Below are 21,359 nucleotides of genomic sequence, written 5' to 3' on the forward strand. Positions count from 1 at the left end.
AAAAAAAAAAAAAAGAAATAAAGGGCATCCAAACTGATGAGAGAAAGTCAAACTATCTCTGTTTGCAGATGGCATCAATTTATATTTAGAAAACTTCACAGTCTCAGCCCAAAAGCTCCTCAAACTGATAAACAACTTCAGCAAAGTTCAGGATATAAAATCAATGTATGAAAATCACTAGCAATCCTATACACTAACAACAGCCAAACCAAGAGCCAAATTAGAAAGGCAATCCCATTCACAACTGCTATAAAAAGAGTAAAATACCTAGGAATATAGCTAATCAGAGAAGTGAAAGATCTCTACAATGAGAATTACAAAACACTGCTCAAAGAAATCAGAGAAGACACAAACAAATGGAAAAACATACCAGCTCATGGATAGGAAGAATCAATATCATTAAAATGACTATACTGACCAAAGCAATTTACACATTCAATGCTATTTCTATCAAACTACCAATGACATTCTTCACAGAACTTGAAAAATCTATTTGAAAATTCATATAGAACAAAAAGAGAGCCCAAATAGCCAAGACAATCCTATGCAAAAAGAACAAAGCTGGAGGCATCATGTTACCTGACTTCAAACTATGTTGCAAGGCTACAGTAACCAAAACAGCATGGTACTTGTCAAAAACAGACACACAGACCAATGAACAAAAAGAGAGCCTAGGAATAAGACTGCATATCTATGACCATCTGATCTTCTACAAAGATGACAAAAAAAAGCAATGGGGAAAAGACTCCCTACTCACCTAAATGGTGCTTGGATAACTAGCCAGCCATATGCAGATGATTGAAGCTGGACCCTTTCCTTACACCATATACAAAAATCAACTCAAGGTGGATTAAAGACATAAATGTAAAATCCAAAACTATAAAAACCCTGGAAGACTATCTAGGCAATACCATCCTAAACATTGGAATGACCAAAGATTTCATGACAAAGATACCAAACCAATCACGACAAAAGCAAAAATAGACAAGTGTGATCTAATTAAACTTAAGAGCTTCTATACAGCAAAAGGAAGTGCCAACAGAGTAAACAGACAACCTAAAGAATGGGAGATAATATTTGTAAACAATGCCTCTCTGACAAAGTTCTAATACCTAGCAACTTAAACAAATTTACAAGAGAAAAAACAACTCCATTAAGAAGTGGGCAAAGGACATGAACTGACACTTCTCAAAAGAAGACATACATGTGGCCAACAACCATATGAAAAAAGCTCGATATCACTGATCATTACAGGAATGCAAATCAAAAACACAATGAGATATCATCTCATACCAGTCAGAATGGCTGTTCTTTAAAAGTCAAAAAATCACAGATGTTGTTATTCACTATCACAAGAAATAGAAAAAAAATAACAGATGATGAGGTTGTGGAGAAAAGAGAACACTTAAACACTGTTGGTGGGAGTGTAAATTAGTTCAACCACTGTGGAAAGCAGTATGGCAATTCCTCAAAGAGCTAAAAGAAGAACTACCATTCAACCCAGCAATCTCATCCACTGCGTATATACTCAAAGGAATGTATATCATTCTACCCTAAAGACACATGCACGTGAATGTTCACTGCAGCACTATTCACAATAGCAAAGATATGGAATCAACCTAAATGTCCATCAATGATGAATTGGATAAAGAAAATGTAATACATATATACCATGGAACAGTATAAAGCCATAAAAAAGAATGAGATCATGTCTTTTTAGAGGGCACTGATGGTACTGGAAGTTATTATCCTTAGTAAACTAATGTAGGAACAGAAAACCAAGCACCACAAGTTCTCACAAGTGGGGGGAGCTAAATGATAAGAACTTATGAACACAAAGAAGGAAACAGACACTGGGGTCTACTTGAAGGGGTGAGGGTGGGAGGACAGGAAGAGGAGAGGAGCAGAAAAGATAACTATTGGGTACTGAGCTTAATACTTGGGTAATTAAATAATATGTATAACATGTGTTTACCTAGGTAACAAAGCTTCTCATGTACCCGCAAACCTAAAATAAAAGTTAAAATAAATAAATGAGAAATATTTCAAATCAGCAACCTAACTTTACAACTAGAAAAGAACAAACTAAACCTAAAGCCAGCAGAATGAGGAAAATTAATAAAGATCAGAGCAGTGAGCAACAAAACGGAAAAACAGAAAAAAAATCAATGAAACAGAAAACAGAGAATGGAAAAACAGAAAAAAAAAATCAATGAAACCAAATGTTGGCTCTTCAAGAAAATAAAACAAGTTGACAAAACTTCAGCTAGATCAGCAGTCCTCAACCTTGTTGGCACTGGGACTGGCTTTGTGGAAGACAATTTTTCCATGGGAATGGTTTTGAGATAAAACAGTTTCATCTCAGATCATCAGGCATCAGAATCTCACAAGGAATGTGCAACCTAGATCCCTCCTATGCTCGGTTCACAACAGGTTTGTGCTATGAGAATCTCATGCTGCTGCTGATCTGACAGGAGGTGGAGCTCAGGTGGTAATGCTCACTAGCCCACTGCTTACCTCCAGCTGTGCAGCCTGGTCCCTAACAGGCCACAGAGTGGCACTGGTCCAAAGCCTGGGGCTAGGGACCCCAGAGCTAGATGGACTAAGACAAAAAGACAGAAAATCAAAATTACTGAAATCAGAAATAAAAGCAGGGACATTACACGCCAAGCTAGGTTTTGTATTTTTAGTAGAGACGGGGTTTCACAGTGTTGGCCAGGATGATCTCGATCTCTTGACCTTGTAATCAGCCTGCCTTGGTCTCCCAAAGTGCTTAGATTATAGGTGTGAGCCACCACGCCCAGCCAATCTTTTATATATATAAATACACATATACACATTTATACATATATATATATATGCACATTTACATACACACACATACTTTTTTTTTTTTTTTTTGAGACAGAGTTTCACTCTTGCTGCCCAGGATGCAGTGCAACAGCATGATCTTGGCTCACCACAACCTCCGCCTCCTGGGTTCAAGCGATTCTTCTGCCTCAGTCTCCCGAGTAGCTGGGATTATAGGCACCTGCTACCACACCTGGCTAATTTTGTATTTTTAGCAGAGACGGGGTTTCTCTATGTTGGTCAAGTTGGTCTTGAACTTCTGACCTCAGGTGATCCACCCACCTTGGCCTCCAAAAGTGCTGGGATTACAGGAATGAGCCACCGTGCCTGGCTCAATCTTTGTATATTATTAAGGAGACTGAATTAATAATCAAAAATCTCCCGACAAAGAAAAGTCCAGGACCTGACGGCTTCACTGTTGAATTCTACCAAACATTTAAAGAAGAATTAGTAACAACGCTTCTTAAATTTTTCTGAAATATTGAAGAGGAGGGAACACTTCTTATCTCATTGCCCTGATACAAAGCCAAAGATACTAAAGAAAACTACTGACCAATATCCCTAGTGAACACTGATGCAAAAAACCTCAACAAAATACTAGCAAACCAAATTCAGTGATATATTAAAAGGATTATACATTATGACCAAATGGGATTTATTCCTAAATGCAAGGATGGCTGGCTCAACATACAAAAGCTGATCAATATAATATACCACATTAACAGAAGGAAGGAAGAACACCCAACACATAATCATTTCCATGACTACAGAAAATGCATTTTATAAAATTCAATATCCTTTCATGATAAAAACACTCAAAAAGCTAGGAATCAAAGGAAATTACTCCAAAATAATAAAAGTGATGTATGAAAAACCCACAGTAAACACACTTTCAGCAACAAGGTAACAGTGCCCACATTTGCCATTTCTATTCAATATAGTATTGAAAGTTGTAGCCAGAGCAACCAGGCAATAAAAAGAAAAAAAAAAGGCATCTAAAATGGAAAGGAAGAAGCAAAATTATCTCTGTTCACAGATAATACAATCTTATATTTAGAAAACTAAAGACTGCACACACACAAAAATTAGAACTAATAAATGAATTCAGCAAAGTAGCAGGACAAAAAATCAACCCCCCAAATCATTTGCATTTCTATACACTAACAATGAACAATCTAAAAAGGAACTTACACAAATAATTCCACTTCAGTAGCATCAATGATAATAAAATACAGTCACGTGTTGCTTAATGACCAGAATAAGTTTTGAGAAATGTGTTGTTAGATGATTTCCTTACTGTGTGAACTTCACAGAGTATATGCACACAAACCCTAGATGATATAGTCTACTATATACCTAAGCTATATGGATAGCCTATTGCTCCTAGGCTACAAACCTGTAAAGCATATTAATGTACTGAATACTGTAGGCAACTGTAATACGATAAGTATTTGTCTATCTAAACATAGAAAAGGTACAGTAAAAATACAATATAAAAGAGGAAATATGGTACAGTTGTATAGAGCATTTACCATGAATGGAACTTGCAGGACTGGAAGTTGCTCTGGGTAAATTAGTGAGTGCTGAGTGAAAGGGAAGGCCTAGGATATTACTGTAGACTTTATAAACACTGTACATTTAGGCTATACTACATTTACAAAAAAACTTTTCTTTCTTCAATGATAAATTAATCTCAGCTTACTATAAGATTTTTATTTTACAAACAAATTATTATTATTTTTTGAGACGAAGTCTCGCTCCATCTCCCAGGCTGGAATGCAGTGGCATGAATTCAGCTCTCTGCAACCTCCACCTCCCAGGTTCAAGCAATTCTCTGCCTCAGCCTCCCGAGTGGAGCCTGCCACCATGCCTGGCTAATTTTTTTGTACTTTTAGTAGAGATGGGGTTTCACCATCTTAGCCAGGCTGGTCTTGAACTCCGTACCTCATGATCCACCTGCCTCGGCCTCCCAAAGTTCTGAAATTACAGGTGGGAGCCACCATGCCTGGCCACAAACAAATTTTTAAAAATCTTTTGACTCTTCTGTAATAACACTCTGCTTACAACACAAACACACTGTACAACTGTACGGAAATATTTTCTTTACATTGTTTTTTTCTGTTTATTTGTTTGTTTGTTTTCAGACAGGGTCTTGGTTTGTTGCCCAGGCTGGAGTGCAGTGGTGCAATAGCAGCTCATTCTACCTCCTGGTCCTTGAGTGATCCTTTTACCTCAGCCTCCCAAGTAGCTGAGACCAAAGATGTGTGCCAGCATGCCTGGCTAAAATTTTTTTAAATATTTTTTGTAGACATGGGTCTCCCTATGTTACACAGGCTGGTCTCAAATTCCTGGTCTCAAGGGATCCTTTCACCTTGGCTTCCTAAAGTGCTGGGATTACAGACATGAGTCACTGTGCATGGCGTTTTCTTTATATTCTTATTATAGGAGCCATTTTCTTTCAAAAGTTTTTAAAAATTTTAAAATTTTTTTGTTAAAACCTAAGACACAAACACACATATTAGTCTAGGCCTATACAGTTTCAAGTTCAACTTCACTGTCTTCCATCTCCATATCTTGTCCCACTGAAAGATCTTCAGTGGTAATAACATGTATGGGGCTGTCATCTCCTAGGATAATCAATGCCTTCTTGTGGAATACCTCCTAAAGGACCTGACTGAGGCTGTTTTACAGTTAACTTTTTTTAAAAGTGTGAGTATACTCTAAAATAGTGATGAAAATTATAGTATAGTAAATACCAAAGCCAGGCTGTGCGCAGTAGCGCATGCCTGTAATCCCAGCATTTTGGGAAGCTAAAGCAGGCAGATCACTTGTGCCCAGGAGTTTTAAACTAGCCTGGACAATATTATAAAACCCCAACTTTACAAAAAAAATTAGCTGGGCATGGTGGTGTGCACCTGTTGTCCCAGCTACTCAGGAGGCTAAGGTAGAGGAATAGCTTCAGCCCAGGAAGGTGGGGCTGCAATGAACCAAGATCATGCCACTGCATTCCAGCCTAGGCAGCAGCAAAACCCTGCCTCAAAAATAAATACATACATAAATAAACCAGTAACGCAGTTGTTAGTTATGGATATCAAGTATTACGTATCACGCATTATTGTATGCGCAGTAACATATTGTGCTATACTTTTATACAGTTGGCAGTGCAGTAGGTTTGTTTGCACCAGCATTATCACAAATGTGTAATGCACTGCACTGTGATGGTATGACAGCTATGATATTACCAGGTAACAGGAATGTTTTAGCTCCATTTTAATCTTATGGGACCACTGTCATAAATGCAGTCTGACATTGACTGAAATGTTATGTGCTGCATGACTGTACATCAAAATTAACTTAACTGAGGTGAAAGACTTGCACAATGAAGACTAGAAAACACTGCTGAAAGAAATAAAAGATATATATAAATAGAAGCACATCCCACTTCCATGAATTGGAAGACAATAATGTTGAGATATCAATATTATCCAAAGAGATCTACAGATTCAGTGCAATCTGTATCAAAATCCCAATGACACTTTTTACAGAAATAGAAAAATTATCCTAAAATTAATAAGAAATCTTAAGTAACAGCAAATTGCCACAACAGTCTTGGGGGAAAGAAACAACAACAAAAAAAAAACAAAGCTAGAGGACTCATACTTCTTCCTGATTTCAAAACTTATTACAGAGCCAGCTGGGTGTGGTGGCTCAGGCTTGTAATCCCAGCACTTTGGGAGGCTAAGGCAGGCGAATCACAAGGTCAAAAGATGGAGACCATCCTGGCCAACATAGTGAAACCCCGTCTCTACTAAAAGTACATAAAATTAGCCAGGCGTGGTGGTATGTGCCTGTAGTCCCAGCTACTCAGGAGGCTGAGGCAGGAGAATCGCTTGAACCCAGGAGGCAGAGGCTACAGTGAGCCGAGATCACACCACTGCACTCCAGCCTGGCAAAAGAGTGAGACTCTGTCTCAAAACAACAACAACAACAACAACAAAAGACTGACCAACCAACCAACCAACCAAGAAAAAACAAAAAAACTTACTACAGAGCTACAATAATCAAAACAGCATGTTAATGGCATAAAGACAAACACATAGAACAGAACAGAATATACAGTTCCACAATAAATACATGGTCAAATGATTGTTGACAATGGTGCCAAGACCATTCAATGGTGAAAGACAGTCTTTTTAACAAATGATGGTGGGAAAAGTGGATTATCAATAAGCAAAAGAATGAAGCTGAATCTTACCTTACAGCACATACAAAAATTAACTTAAAATGTATCAAATATCTAAATATAAGAACTAAAACTATAGATTATTAGAATAAAAACAGGGCAAACAGACATTTTTCCAAGATGATAATCAAATGGCCAATAAGCACATGAAAAGATGGTAATCATCATTAATCATTAGGGAAATGCAAATCAAAACTACAATGAGATATCACTGCACATCCATACAGATGGCCACTAAAACAACAACAACAACAATGAAATAACTAGTATTGGTGAGGATATGGGGAAACTGAAACCCTTCTGCAGTGTCACAATATTGGATTTAGCAATGATTTCTTGGATATAACCCCAAAGGCACAGGGAACAACAACAAAAAAAATAGAGAAATTAAAGTTAATGAAAATTAAAATATTTTGTGTCTCAAAAGACAGTATCAACAGAGTAAAATTTCAACCCACAGAATGGAAGAAAATATTTGCAAATCATATATCTGAAAAGGTCATAATACCCAGAATATACAGAGAATTCTGGCAACGACAACAAAAATAAACAAACTGATTAAAAATGGGCAAAAAAGTAGAACAGACATTTTTCCAAGATGATAATCAAATGGCCAATAAGCACATGAAAAGATGGTAATCATCATTAATCATTAGGGAAATGCAAATCAAAACTACAATGAGATATCACTGCACATCCATACAGATGGCCACTAAAACAACAACAACAACAATGAAATAACTAGTATTGGTGAGGATATGGGGAAACTGAAACCCTTCTGCAGTGTTGACAGGAATGTAAAATGGTACAGCTGCTGTGAAAAACAATACAGTGTCTTAAATAAATTAAAAACAGAACTACTGTATGATCCAGCAATGCTACTTCTGGGTATTTACCCATCAAAACTGAAAACAGATGAGGATGTGCTAAGGAAACTGCATTTCCAGAGAGAGACACAGCAAGCAGGACTGAAAACGGTTAGTCTTAAGGGGATTCAGGACAGCAACATGGAGAAGGCATCAAGAACGTACTTCATTCACCCGCAAACGGTATGAAGAGCTAGAAGCTCTGTTTAGCGAGAACATGTTGTGACATGTCCTGAGAAATTGTCAGGAGAAACTAGCTTTGAAACTCCACCTACCAGAGTCAACAGTAAAGGTTTGGTTCAGGAACCGGCGATTCAAACAGAAAAAGCAGCAGCAGCAGTAGCAACAGCAGCAGCAGCAGCAATCAGCAATGCTACCAAGCCAGATCCTTCTATCTAAGAAGGATGTGCCCACCTTCCTGAGAACATCTATCATTTCTTACGCTTTTCTCCTGTGGTTTCAGATTTCTACAGCTCCCTTCCACCTCAGCCCTTAGGCCCTTCCAACTGGGCATGGAACTCTACCTTCACTGAGAGTCCCACAAGTGATTTCCAAATGCAAGATACTCAGTGGGAGAAGCTGGTAGCCTCAGTTCCTGCTTTGTACTCTGATGCCTATGACACATCCCAAGTCACAGAACTGTAGGATCTTCCTGATGAGAATGGGATATCCAGCTCTTCTTTCCACTGTCTGTATCAGTACCTCTCACCCACAAAGCACCACGTAGGAGGACAGGGTTCCTCTCTCAGCACCTTTGCTGGTCCAGCTGTAGGCCTATCTCCTGTACAAACCTGGCCCAGTATGACAAGCCAAGGCTTTGAAGCCTACAGTCTAACAGACAGCCTAGAATTCTAGAAAACCTCCAAAATGGTAGCCTTTGGATTTTTCTGATCAGAGTACTAATAAATATGGACCATTTAGAAAAGAGGTCTTTAAAAAAATTTTTTTTAAATAAAAAAAGCAAAAAGAAAGAAAAATGGCGGGGTGCGGTGGCTCACTTCTGTAATCCCAGCACTTTGGGAGGCCGAGGTGGGTGGTTCACCTGAGGTCAGGAGCTCAAGACCAGCCTGGTCGACACGGTGAAACCGTCTCAAAAAATATTTTCTTAAAAAAAGAGGTCTTGCCTCTTGTAAATGACTTTTTTTTTTTTCCTTTGTCTGGTTTTAACCCAAACATCTGGGTCTGTGTCTCTTTGATTTCCATGGAAATGTTGTGAAAAGAGTTTTCCAAATGTAGCTCAGCAGTACGCGATCAGCCCCACAATTCTCCCTGAGAAGACTTTTTAGTCCCTTACATGGCCAGTGAGACTACATAAATCCCTTCCCAAAGCTATCTTGGATTTTCTAAAAATAGGACAGTGGTTTTGGGGGTTATCCACTATATTTATTTTTTTGTGGCTAAGTCTCACTCTGTCACCCAGGCTGGAATGCAGTGGTATGATCATGGCTCACCAAAGCCTTTGCCTCCTGGGCTCAGGTGATCCTCAGCCTCCTGAGTAGCTAGGACTACAGGTGCCCACCACCACACCTGGCTTTTTTTTTTTTTTTTTTTTAGAGACAGTCTCACAATGTCACACAGGCTGGAGTGCAGTGGTGCAATCTCAGCTCCTATAACCTCCGTCCTGGGGTTCCAGTAATTTTCCTACCTCAGCCTCCCATGTAGCTGGGATTACAGGCACCTGCCACCATGCCTGGCTAATTTTTGTATTTTTACCAGAGATGGGAGTTTGCCATGTTGCCTAGGCTGGCCTCAAACTCCTGAGCTCAAGTGGTCCTCCTGCCTCAGCCTCCCAAAGGGCTGAGATTATTGGTGTGAGCCACCTCGCCTGGCCAAAACAGTTTTTTAGAAATAAAGTATATTAGTCCAAGCGCAGTGGCTCATGCCTATAATCCCAGCACTTTGAAAGGCTGAGGAAGGCAGATCACCTGAGGTCAGGAGTTCGAGACCAGCCTGACCATAATTTTTTCTCTATTGCTTTTCTATTCTCTATTTCATTTGGAAATATGAAATTTTTCCAAATAAAAATTTCATTTTCTTGGGAGGCTGAGGCAGGAGAATCCCTTGAACACAGGAAGTGGAGGTTGTGGTGAGCCAAGATTGTGCTATTGCACTCCAGCCTGGGCAGCAAGAGCAAAACTCCATCTCGAAAGAAAAGAAAGAAGAAAAAGAAAAAGAAAGAAGGAAAGAAGGAAGGAAGGAAGGAAGGAGGGAAAGAAAAGAAAGCAAGCGAGAGAAAGAGAGAAGAAAGAAAGAAAGAAAATTAGAAAACAACAAACGAACAATTAACTTGAAATATACAATAACTCTGAACTTGTATATACTTAACATATACCCAAAATATATGAGGCAAATTTTAAAAAAAATTAAAAAAAAATTTTTTTTTTTCCAGAAGAGTCTTGCTCTGATGCCAGGCTGGAATGCAGTGGTGCAATCTTGGCTCACTGCAACCTCCACCTCCTGGGTTCAGGCGGTTCTCCTGCCTTAGCCTCCCTAGTAGCTGAGACTACAGGTGCGTGCCACCACGCCCAGCTAATTTTTGTATTTTTAGTAAAGACAGGGTTTCACCATGTTGGTCAGGGTGGTCTCGATCGCTTCACCTCATGATCCACCTACCTCAGCCTCCCAAAGTGCTGGGATTAGAGGCATGAGCCACCATGCCCTGCTGAAAATTAAAATTCTTAAGAAAATGTCACCAATATATAGTCATAATGTGGTATATTCATACAACACTCTCAATAATTGATAATAACAGTACAAAGAAGCCAGAGAGAAAGAAAGCTTAGAGCAGAAGTAAATGAAATAGAGAATAGAAAAGCAATAGAGAAAAAAAAATATGGAATCAAAAGCTGGTTCTTTGAAAAGATTAACAAAATGGCAAAGGTTTAGCTAGATTGACAAAGCCCCCCAAAAGACTCAAATTACCAGAATCAGAAACAAAAGTCAAGATTTTACTATAAATCTTGTAGAAATAAAAATTATTAAAAAGAAATACTATGAACAATTGAATGTCAACAAATTAGATAATTTATATGAAATGGACAAATTCCCAGGAAGACACAGAACACCAAATCTGACTCCGCAAGAAATGAATCTTATGAATAGAGTTGGCTATGGTATGAATGTGTCCCACACCGCTCATACATTGGAAACTTAATCCCCAAAGCAAGTGTTGAGAGATGAGTGTTTATTACCTTTAAGAGGTAATGGGCAGAGCCCCCATGGAATGAATTAATGCCATTACATTAATAGGAGTGGATTAGTTGTCTCAGAAGTGGGTTCCTGATAAAAGGACGGGTTCAGCCCTCTTCTCCAAATCTCTCTCTTTCCCACCACCCACCCCCACCTCTCTCTCAATCTCAATCTCTCTCTCTCTCTCTCTTTTCCCTCCTCCTCTTCTTTCTGCCATGGGAGGATGAAACATGAAGATCCTGGCCAGATGTTGCCCCTCCATCTTCCATCTGAGGCTGGAAGACTTCCTAGACTTCAGAACTGTAAGAAAAAAATCTCTTCTTCATAAAAACAACAACAACAACAACTGAAAACAGAGTACTGAGGAGGTATCTGCACACCAATGTTTATAGCAACATTATTCATAACAGCCAAAACTTGGAAGCAACTCAAGTGTCCATCAATGAATGAATGGATAAGCAAATGTGGCATGTACACACAATGGAATATTATTCAGCCTTACAAAGGAAGGAAATTCTGTCATATGCTACAACACTAATCAACCTTGAGGACATTATGCTAAATGAAATAAGCCAGTCACAGAAAGATGAGTAACGTATGATTCCACTTATACAGGGTACTTAAAAGCAGACAAAAATCAGAGAAACAGACAGGAGAATGGTAGTTGCCAGGGACTGGAGTCAGGGTGGAACTGGGGAGTTATTATTTAATGGGTATAGAGTTTCAGTTCTACAACCTGAACAGAGTTATGTGAGATGAATGGTCATGATGGCTATGCAACAGTATGAATGTACTTAATACAACCAAACTGTATATATAAAATGCTTAAGACAGTGAATTTTATGTGTATTTTAACACAGAAAAAAAAAGGAAAAAAAGATAAAGATAATACTGGGACTACTGGCAAAATTCTAATGGGGTTTAAGGATTAGGTGGTTATTAATGTACCAATGATAATTTCCTGATTTAAAAAACTTTAAAAAAAAATTCTGTAGGTTGGGGGGGTCAGAAAAGAAAAAAAATTTTTTGGTAATTATTTTTTTAGAGACAGGGTCTAATTTTTTTGTCCAGGCTTTAGTGCAGGACTATTCACAGGCATCATCATAGTGTACTGAAGCCTTGAACTCCAAGCCTCAAAAGATTCTTCAGCTTAGCCTCCTGAGTAGCTGGGACTACCGACACTGGCTAATTTCTTTACCTTTTTTTTTTCTTTTTGAGATGGAGTCTCACTCTGTCGCCAGGCTGGAGTACAGTGGCATGATCTGGGCTCACTGCAACCTCCAACTCCCTGGTTCAAGGTATTCTCCTGCCTCAGCCTCCTGAGTAGCTGGAATTACAGGCCTGTGCCACCACGCCCAGCTAATTTTTGTATTTTTAGTAGAGACAAGGTTTCACCATGTTGGCCAGCATGGTCTCGATCTCTTGACTTAATGATCCACCCGCCTTGGCCTCCCAAAGTGCTGGGATTACAAGCATAAGCCACCACTTTTTGAGATGGAGTCTTGCTCCATCACCAGGCCAGAGTGCAGTGGCACAATGTCGGCTCACTGAAACCTCCACCTCCTGGGTTCAAGCAATTCTTGTGCCTCAGCATCCCGAGTAGCTGGGATTACAGGCATGTGCCACCACACCCAGCTAATTTTTGTATTTTTAGTAGAAATGGGGTTTGACCATGTTGGCCAGGCTGGTCTCAATCTCTTGACCTCATGATCCGCCTGCCTTGGCCTCCCAAAGTGTTGGGATTACAGGCGTGAGCCACTGTGCCCGACCATAATTTCTTGATTTTGATGACTATTTTGTTGTTATGCAGTAGAATGTCTTTGTTAGTTCTTTGTACTGTACCCTCAATTTTTATGCTCTTGATAATTTTAAGATTAAATAAATATATATAAATATATATATAGTACAATTGAGGCAAGAAATGTCAGCTGACATTTATTCTGACAGTTTGTGACTCATGTGCATAAATGATTTTTAAATAATTAATGCTACTGAAGCTAAGTCTCAATTTACCAGGCTGTTGATACTACATAGTGTTTAGTGGATACTTTCATGCTATGTTCAATTTATTCACTCATGTTACACCACTGTCATGACTAAACCTCAACAAGACAGTCAACCATTTGTGACAGATTAAAACACATCAAACTCTGTAATTGTGGCAATTTTCTAGATCCTTATGCAATTTAAATTTAGTAAACTGTCATAATTTTGGCTTTTTGATATTTGTGATACATTAAAGTGAAGGTAATAAAAACCCTCCTCAACTTCCCTAGTAATCAAATAACTACAAATGAATCTATTTCTCGTTAATAAAAATTTTAAAAGATTTCTAATATGTAATTACTCAATATCTAATAATCAAGGAAATGCACATTCCATCACAATCACAAAAATTTTTAAACATTCTGTGTTGGTGAGAAAATCAGCATTACTTAAACTAGCCAAGTATTTTGAGATGTAAATAGGTAATAAGTCTCAAACTTTAAATTCACCTCTCCTTTAAGTAAGCAATTCCATCTCTAGAAATCTCTTAAGAGTGAATTACCTTGATTGTTCTTTTTTTAAAAAAAATTTGTGATTATACTTTAAGTTCTGGGGTACATGTCCAGATCATGCAGATTGTTACATAGGTATACATATGCCATGGTGGTTTGCTGCCTCCATCCCCCCGTCACCTACATTAGGCATTTCTTCTAAAGTTATCCCTCCCTAATCCCCCCACCCCCTGCTATTCCTCCCCTAGCTCCCCAACCCCTCAACAGGCCCTGGTGTGTAATGTTCCCTTCCCTGTGTCCATATGTTCTCATTGTTCAGTACCCACTTATGAGTGAGAACATGCAGTGTTTGGTTTTCTGTTCTTATGTCAGTTTGCTGAAAATGATAGTTTCCAGCTTCATCCATGTCCCTGCAAAGGACATGAACTCATTCTTTTTTATGGCTTCGTAATATTCCATGGTGCATATGTGCCACATTTTCTTTATCCAATCTATCACTAATGGGCATTTGGGTTGGTTCCAAGTCTTTGTTATTGTAAACAGTGCTGCAGTGACCATACAGGTACATGTGTCTTTATAACAGAACGATTTACAACCCTTTGGGTATATACCCAGTAATGCGATTGCTGGGCCAAATGGTATTTCTATTTCTAGATCCTTGAGGAATTGGCACACTGTCTTCCACAATGGTTGAACTAATTTACACTCCCACCAACAGTGTAAAAGCGTTCCTATTTTTCCATATCCTCTCCAGCATCTGTTGTCTCCAGATTTTTTAATGATCACCATTCTAACTGGTGTGAGATGGTATCTCAGTGTGTTTTTTTTTTTTTTTTTTTTGAGACAGGGTCTCACTCTGGCCTCTCAAAGTTCTGGAATTACAGGCATGAGCCACTGTGCATGACCATCGATTGTTCTTAAGATTCTTGATACACACAAAAAGAATTATTTATGGGCATAAAGGTTCACGCAGAAATATGCTCATTGACAACAACATTATGTGAATAAAGAAAAACCTGAATACTGCCTCATGGGATAGTGTTGAGAGAAAGGCTTTCGAGTTTATTTATGTATGGTTATATATTACTATATAGTACTAGAATCTTAAAAACACAAAGTATTAATTAAGAAAATAAAATGTACATTTTCTTACTATTAAAAATAACGGGCTCATACCTATAATTCCAGCACTTTGAGAGGCTGAGGTGGGAGGATCACTTGTGGTCAGGAGCTTGAAACTAGCCTAGGCAACATCTCTATAGAAAATTTATTAAATAAAGTAAAATTAGCTGGGTATGGTGGTCCGTAGTCCCAGCTACTCAGGAGGCTGAGGTGGCAGGATCGCTTGAGCCTACGAGGACAAGGCTGCAGTGAGCTATGATTGAGCAGCTGCATTCCAGATTGGGTGACAGAGAGATACCAGTCTCTTAAACAAAACACTAAAACATTTGTAGTGTTTTGTGCTTTATCATCAGTTTTTATATAACTTACCTGCATCTTACTCTACACTGGGATTAGGACAGGTAGCATAATCGTCATCATCCTCTTTTGGAGGTGATAACTGAGATTCAGGAAAGTTAACCATCTTGCCAGGCTATGCAGCTCAGTACGCGTTAGAGCTTAGAACTAAGCCCATTTTACCCAACTCCAAATCCTTATGGTAACTTTCTTCATATTTCATTCTTGAAATGTATTTTATTAATATGAATGACCAAATAAATTGTTTCTAGAGATGAAGTACATTTATAAGCTACAACTGGTTTTAGTTATTTCTGGGAGGTAACTAAGGTTTTCTTGATTTTCAGCATGATCGTCAAGATGACTATCCTGTTTCTCATTCAGAGGAAGAAAACAACCAAACCACTAGAGATGAGTTCCTAGAAGATGGGAGAAAACATTCTTATTCTAAAAATCCTTACTTTTTGGGAGTTATAATAAAAGAGCATATGCATTTCTTTTACTTCATCGATTACCAGGTTCTCCAAAACAGACAGTAGCAGAGTGACCCAGAACATACCGTCAGGAAACTGGTCAGCATCATCATCAAACATGGCTTCCTTGAGGGCAGACTTGTTGAAGGGACTGATGCTATCTGAGTAGTTATATGGATTATAGTCTCGAGAGCGTGGAGAGGAGTGAGTAGGCATCGAATGGAGCAATGAAGCTTTATTATCAAGAGCTGTTTGGCTTGAGTCAGTAGTATCACCTCCTGCTCTTGGGTCAGACATCCCAGGACCACCACATATCTATCAATGGGAAGGGGACGGCATAGCAAATTAACTCATTTTAAGTATCTATTTATATCTATTTAACATTCTAAAAAGATATTTCTCTACTGCTTAAAAGACAATTTTAAAAAGATAACAATAACCAGCCAAAAAATTTAAGTAACGGCAATCAACAATATGAGTTAAAACATATTCCAGATGTCAAAGCTTAAACTACAACTGTGAAGGCAAATAAGAACTGTGAAAGAATGCTGCCTCTAATGATTATTACAGTCCCCTTGCCAATGACTTGATCAGACAATGTATACAGTGTGATTACCAGCAGCTTCTCCATGTCAGTTAAAGATAAAAAAGAACTTTCATAAGCAACACAGCACTACAAACTGCCAGATTCCATTAATAAGGTAATGGTATATCATACGATGGTATGTCAACAAAGCATAATAAAATCACATTTAAAAAGGCTTGTTTTAAGGAAAAAAGAAAAAGAAAAGAAAAGCTTATAAGGCCTGCATAACTCTTGGAGGAATGACAAAAGGATTTGGGCACATTACTGAACTTACCAAAATATGAATATATATACTGATACAAATACTGGTATCAAAGTAATTACTGCCGCGAGCATCCGCATCACCACCTTCCACTGGGCAACTATGTGCCAAGCCATTTGCTAGGCACCTTACAAATATTCTTAAAATATTTACTATGCACCTATTATATGCCTGGCATTGTTCATGGCACTGGGAAATACATTAGTGACCAAAAGAGAGAAAGATGTCTTCCCCAATGGAGTTTATATTTAATGGAGGGACAGACAATAAAAAAAACTTAATAAATGAATAAAGTATATGGTATGTTAGAAGAAGGAATCATAAATGCTGAAGTGGGAGGATGGAGTTCACACATTAAACAGGTTGAGCAGGGTTCACTGTGAAGCCATTTGAGTAAACACTTGAAGGAAGTGAGGGAATTAGTCAAGGGGCTATCTGGAGGTAGAATGTTTCAGCTAGAGAAAAGAGCCAATACACAGATCCTGAGGAAGGAACATGCCTAGTAAGTTCAAGGGACAGCAAGGAGGCCAGTGTGGCAGAAGCAGAGTGAACAAGGAGGAAACTAGTAGGAGATGAGGCCAGAGAGGTAACAGAAAAAAAGCCTATTGTGTAGACTGTGGTTTTGACTCTGAGACAAGGGCCTGCTATAGAGTTGAGTGAGAGTGAGAATAGCAGGAGGTCAGGGGCATAATCAAGGAGGCCAAATTTTAATAATCCAGGTGAGAGAACTGGTGAAGATGATGGTTCAAACCAGAAAGGCAGTGGTGAGAATAGGCTGAATTCTGGATACATTCTGCAGGGGGCGCCAACAGATTTCCTGACAGATTTGGTATGGAGGATGAGAAAAATAGAGGCCTCAACAACAACTCTTGTCCATGGTTTTTGGCTAGGCAACTAGTGTTGCCATCAACTAAGATAGGGAAGATCAGCTTTAGGGAAGACCAGGAATTCAAACAGGCAGCTGAATGTGAATGTGGAACTCAGGAAAAGAGGTCTGAGCTGAAAAGAGTCATATGATTTACTACACTCACAAGAACTTTTAAGGTAAGCAGTGATATCCCTGTTTTCTTAATGAAGACATCGAAGCTTAAGGGTGATAACCTCATTAGCTAATAACTACCTGGAACTGGGATTTGAACTCACTCTGTCAAAATTCACAATTTGAGTTCCCTACTCTGTACCATGCTGTGTCTGAAAAAAACAAAACCAAACTGAGTCTCAATGAAGCAGTGATTCTTACTAATCTGTTACTGCTACCACATGCAGCCTTTAAGGGTAGGGAAGCTCAAATATCAGTGGTAAGCTGGGTTTTGGCAGCCAGCTTACTAGGCCCACAATTTAGCTCTGCCAGATAGGCACTGTCAGAAAAACAACAGCAGGAAAGATGGCAGGAAGGCAGAGGAAGGAGCCCTTTAGAGATGTGCTGAAGCACTACAATGTTCTGCAACTTTGCAAACACTGAGAAACAATGAATTCCACAGGAACTGGTGGGATGTCTCATTTTGTGAAAAGTCTAAGCTGTCAGAGAAAAGTCTAAGAAGCAGCGAAGTAAAAAACCACTCTGTGTATAATAGCAGAAGGAATAAACTAAACAATATTCAAATATGTCAATAATATTAAATATATAAGAATTTGTAGGTTACAACATTCTTACTTCAGTGTAACGTCTTGTGATTTTAAAAATACTTTGAGAGCCAGTTACTTGCATGTTAAAAAAAATAAAACATTTGGCACATTAACTAAAAAAAAAAACACATTCTTATCTGGAGCCACATAAACTGATGATACAAATTACCATCACTACACCTAATGAGAAAAAAAAATTCTCAACTCCTTAGGTATTCTTACAAGACTCACTGTGATCTGGCCCATGTTCCACTCCCCTTTTCCTCTCATAATGCTCCAACTACACTGGTTTTCTTCCTAGTCCTCAATTGTACAAAGCTTGTTCCCATCTAAATGACTTAAGATTTCCTAATTCTCTCATGGAATTCTCCTCTGGATTTTATGTGGCTTTATTTAGGTTTCAATGCAAATGCTACCTTTGGAGAGAGGTCTTCTCGGACCACAAAATCTAAAATAGACTCACTTTCCTCGAAAGCACATTCTATCTTAAAACTCTATAATACTCATCTCTATGAAAATCTAAAAGGAATTTTAAGGCAGTGATTTTGTCATATAAATCTAATGCCTCAAACAGTGCCTGCTATGTGGCAGACACTCAGTAAATACCTGTAGAGTGACTGATCCCCAAATAAGTATATTCAAAAATGACAGAAACCAACTTTTAATTTAAAAAATTCTTAATGAACAATGAAATAGTCTGCAAAGTAAGGATATTAAAATACTCACTGAATCGCCATCATCTTTTTTAGAATCCCTTTTCAATGGCTCATTCATGTCTTCTTGGCTACGGAAGCTGAAATTCTGGATTGCTTCAGTAACACCTCTAAGAGAGCTATAAATATCTTCAGAGTTCATATTTTCTGTGTCATAATCAAATGCACTATGAAAAAGATGATAGTAATTTTCATTTAGGTGTAGTTTTAAAATACAAACAAATTTGAAGAAATTATATAAGGATATTTACAAAGACAAGATTAGAGAATGTATATTCTCTAGGGCATAATTAGCAAAACAAAAAATAGCAGCTATATATAGTTAAAGTACATGTCCCTTTGTCCTTCCGCCAAGGACACCTTATAGTTACTCTAGAATGCACAGAACTTAATAACTGGTTTGTGTTTCCACTTTCAAAAATGTTCTGATTAACCACAGGTTAGCAAACTATGGATGGCTTGCAAGCCAAGAACATTTCTTACATTTTTAAATGGTTTTAACTAATTTTCTACAATTTTTCAAAAGGCCGGGAAAAGGAAATAAAATTTTAGTCTACTAAGGGGTCAAGAATGTCATTTGAAATTCAGCTCATGCTTGAATCACCCAAGTGTGTGAAAATTATACACATCTTTTATTTTGTATTAAGGACCAATCTCTCAGTCGTATTTTTTCCTCAGAGGTATATATTCACTATTTACTTACTGTATATATGTTTATACATATATTCATATATAAATATAATGAATTTACATACATGAAAATTAGATAAAATTTAAATTTCAGTGTCTATAAATAAAACTTTATTTAACATAGTCATGCCTATTTATTTAGGTATTGTCTATGGTTATTTTTTATTTCTATTGTTGATGGTTGTTTTCATACAATAGCAGAGTTGAGTAGAGACTCAAAGACCATGACTCAAAAGGCCTAAAATATTTACCACCTGACCCTTTACAGAAAGTTTGCCAATCTCTGTGATTAACTCCCAATAATAGTACTGCTTGAAGAAGAGATAAATGTATTTTAAAACAAATTTGTAAGAAGGGAGAAGATTTTTAACATTGAACATAATTTTTTTTTAGACATAATTTCAGTCTGGTTGCCCAGGCTGGAGTGCAGTGGCACAATCTCAGCTCACTGCAGCCTGTCTCCCAAGCTCAAGTGATTCTCCTGCCTCAGCCTCCCAAGTAGAGGCTCCTGCCACCATGTCTAGCTAATTTTTTGTATTTTTAGTAGAGATGGAGTTTCATCATGTTTATGGCAGGTTGGTCTCGAACTCCTGACCTCAGGTGATCTGCCCACCTCGGCCTCCCAGAGTGCTGGGATTACAGGTGTGAGCCACCGTGCCTGGCGAATTTATTTATTTATTTTTTAAGGGACAGGGTCTTGCTGCTGCCCAGAATGGAGTACAGTAGTACGACCATAGCTTACTGCAGCCTTGAAACTCCTAGGCTTATGCAATCCTCCTGCCTCAGCCTACCAAGTTGCTAGGACTACATAGGACTACAAACATATAACATCATGCTTGGCTGATTTTTAAAAATTCTTTTGTAGAGATGGTGTCTCTATATGTTGCCCAGGTTTGTAGCAAACTCCTGGCCTCAAGTGATCCTCCTGCATTAGCCTCCTAAAGTGCTGGGATTTCAAGTGTGAGCCATTGTGCCTGATCCATAAATGTTATTAACATAAACTCTATAATCAAATGCTAAAATTCAACTGAAGCTGGAATTTAGCTACCAAATTTATCATATATGTAGAATGGAAAAAATAGGCCAGAAAATGTTTGCAATATATTTTTCTTTCTTAGATGTTGATTTATTATCCAGTAATTTTAATGAATAACTTGATGAAGCATACTATAGTATATGGCTAATGACAAAAGTCAAGCTATTAAATATAAATACCAAACTTCTTTTTTTTTTTTGAGACTGAGTCTTGCTCTATGACTTAGGCTGGAGTGCGGTGGCATGATATTGGCTCACTGCAACCTCCGCCTCCTGGACTCAAGTGATTCTCCTGCCTCAGCCTCCTGAGTAGCTGAAACTATGGACATGTGCCACCATGCCCGGCTATTTTTGTATTATTAGGAGAGATGAGGTTTTGCCATATTGATCAGGCTGGTCTTGAACTCCTGACCTCAAGTGATCTGCACGCCTCAGCCTAGCAAAGAGCTGGGATTACGGGTGTGAGCCATCACACCCAGCCCAACTCCTTTTTAAAAAAAACTTTTAAGTTCAGGGGTATTTGTTCAGAATGTACAGATTTGTTATACAGGTCAACGTGTTTCATGGGGGTTTGTTGTACAGATTGTTTTATCACCCAAGTATTAGGCCTAGCGTCCGTTAATTATTTTTCCTGATTCTCTCCCTCCTCCTACCCTCTGCACTCTGGTAGGCCCCAGGGTGTGTTGTTCCTCTTTATGTGTTTATGTGTTTTCATCATTTAGCTCCTACTTGTAAATGAGAACACATAATATTTATTTTTTTGTTCTTGTGTTAGTTTGCTAAGGAAAATGGTCTCCAGCTCTGTCCATGTCTCTGCAAAAGACATAATCTTTTTTTTTTTTTTTATGGTTGCTTAGTATCCCATGGTGT

General features: G+C 38.3%; 1 protein-coding gene and 1 pseudogene across 36 annotated transcripts in view; one reads left to right on the forward strand and one right to left on the reverse strand.

The window, feature by feature from the left end:
* LOC108298882 overlaps positions 1-8,850 on the forward strand; it is a 22,986-nt pseudogene extending 14,136 nt beyond the window's left edge.
* The window catches only part of CLASP2 (cytoplasmic linker associated protein 2), a 203,727-nt gene that overhangs the window by 36,897 nt on the left and 145,471 nt on the right, over positions 1-21,359 (reverse strand). For all 36 annotated transcript variants that reach the window (XM_037736045.1, XM_017521726.2, XM_017521715.2 and 33 more), the window contains 2 exons: positions 18,778-18,931; positions 15,664-15,892 (listed from right to left, as the gene is read on the reverse strand). In XM_037736045.1, coding sequence (XP_037591973.1) covers positions 15,664-15,892; positions 18,778-18,931 — 383 coding nt within the window. The remainder of the gene's footprint in view (positions 1-15,663; positions 15,893-18,777; positions 18,932-21,359) is intronic.

The sequence above is a fragment of the Cebus imitator genome, unplaced genomic scaffold, assembly GCF_001604975.1.
Source record: "Cebus imitator isolate Cc_AM_T3 unplaced genomic scaffold, Cebus_imitator-1.0 Scaffold21, whole genome shotgun sequence".
Taxonomy (NCBI): Eukaryota; Metazoa; Chordata; class Mammalia; order Primates; family Cebidae; genus Cebus; species Cebus imitator.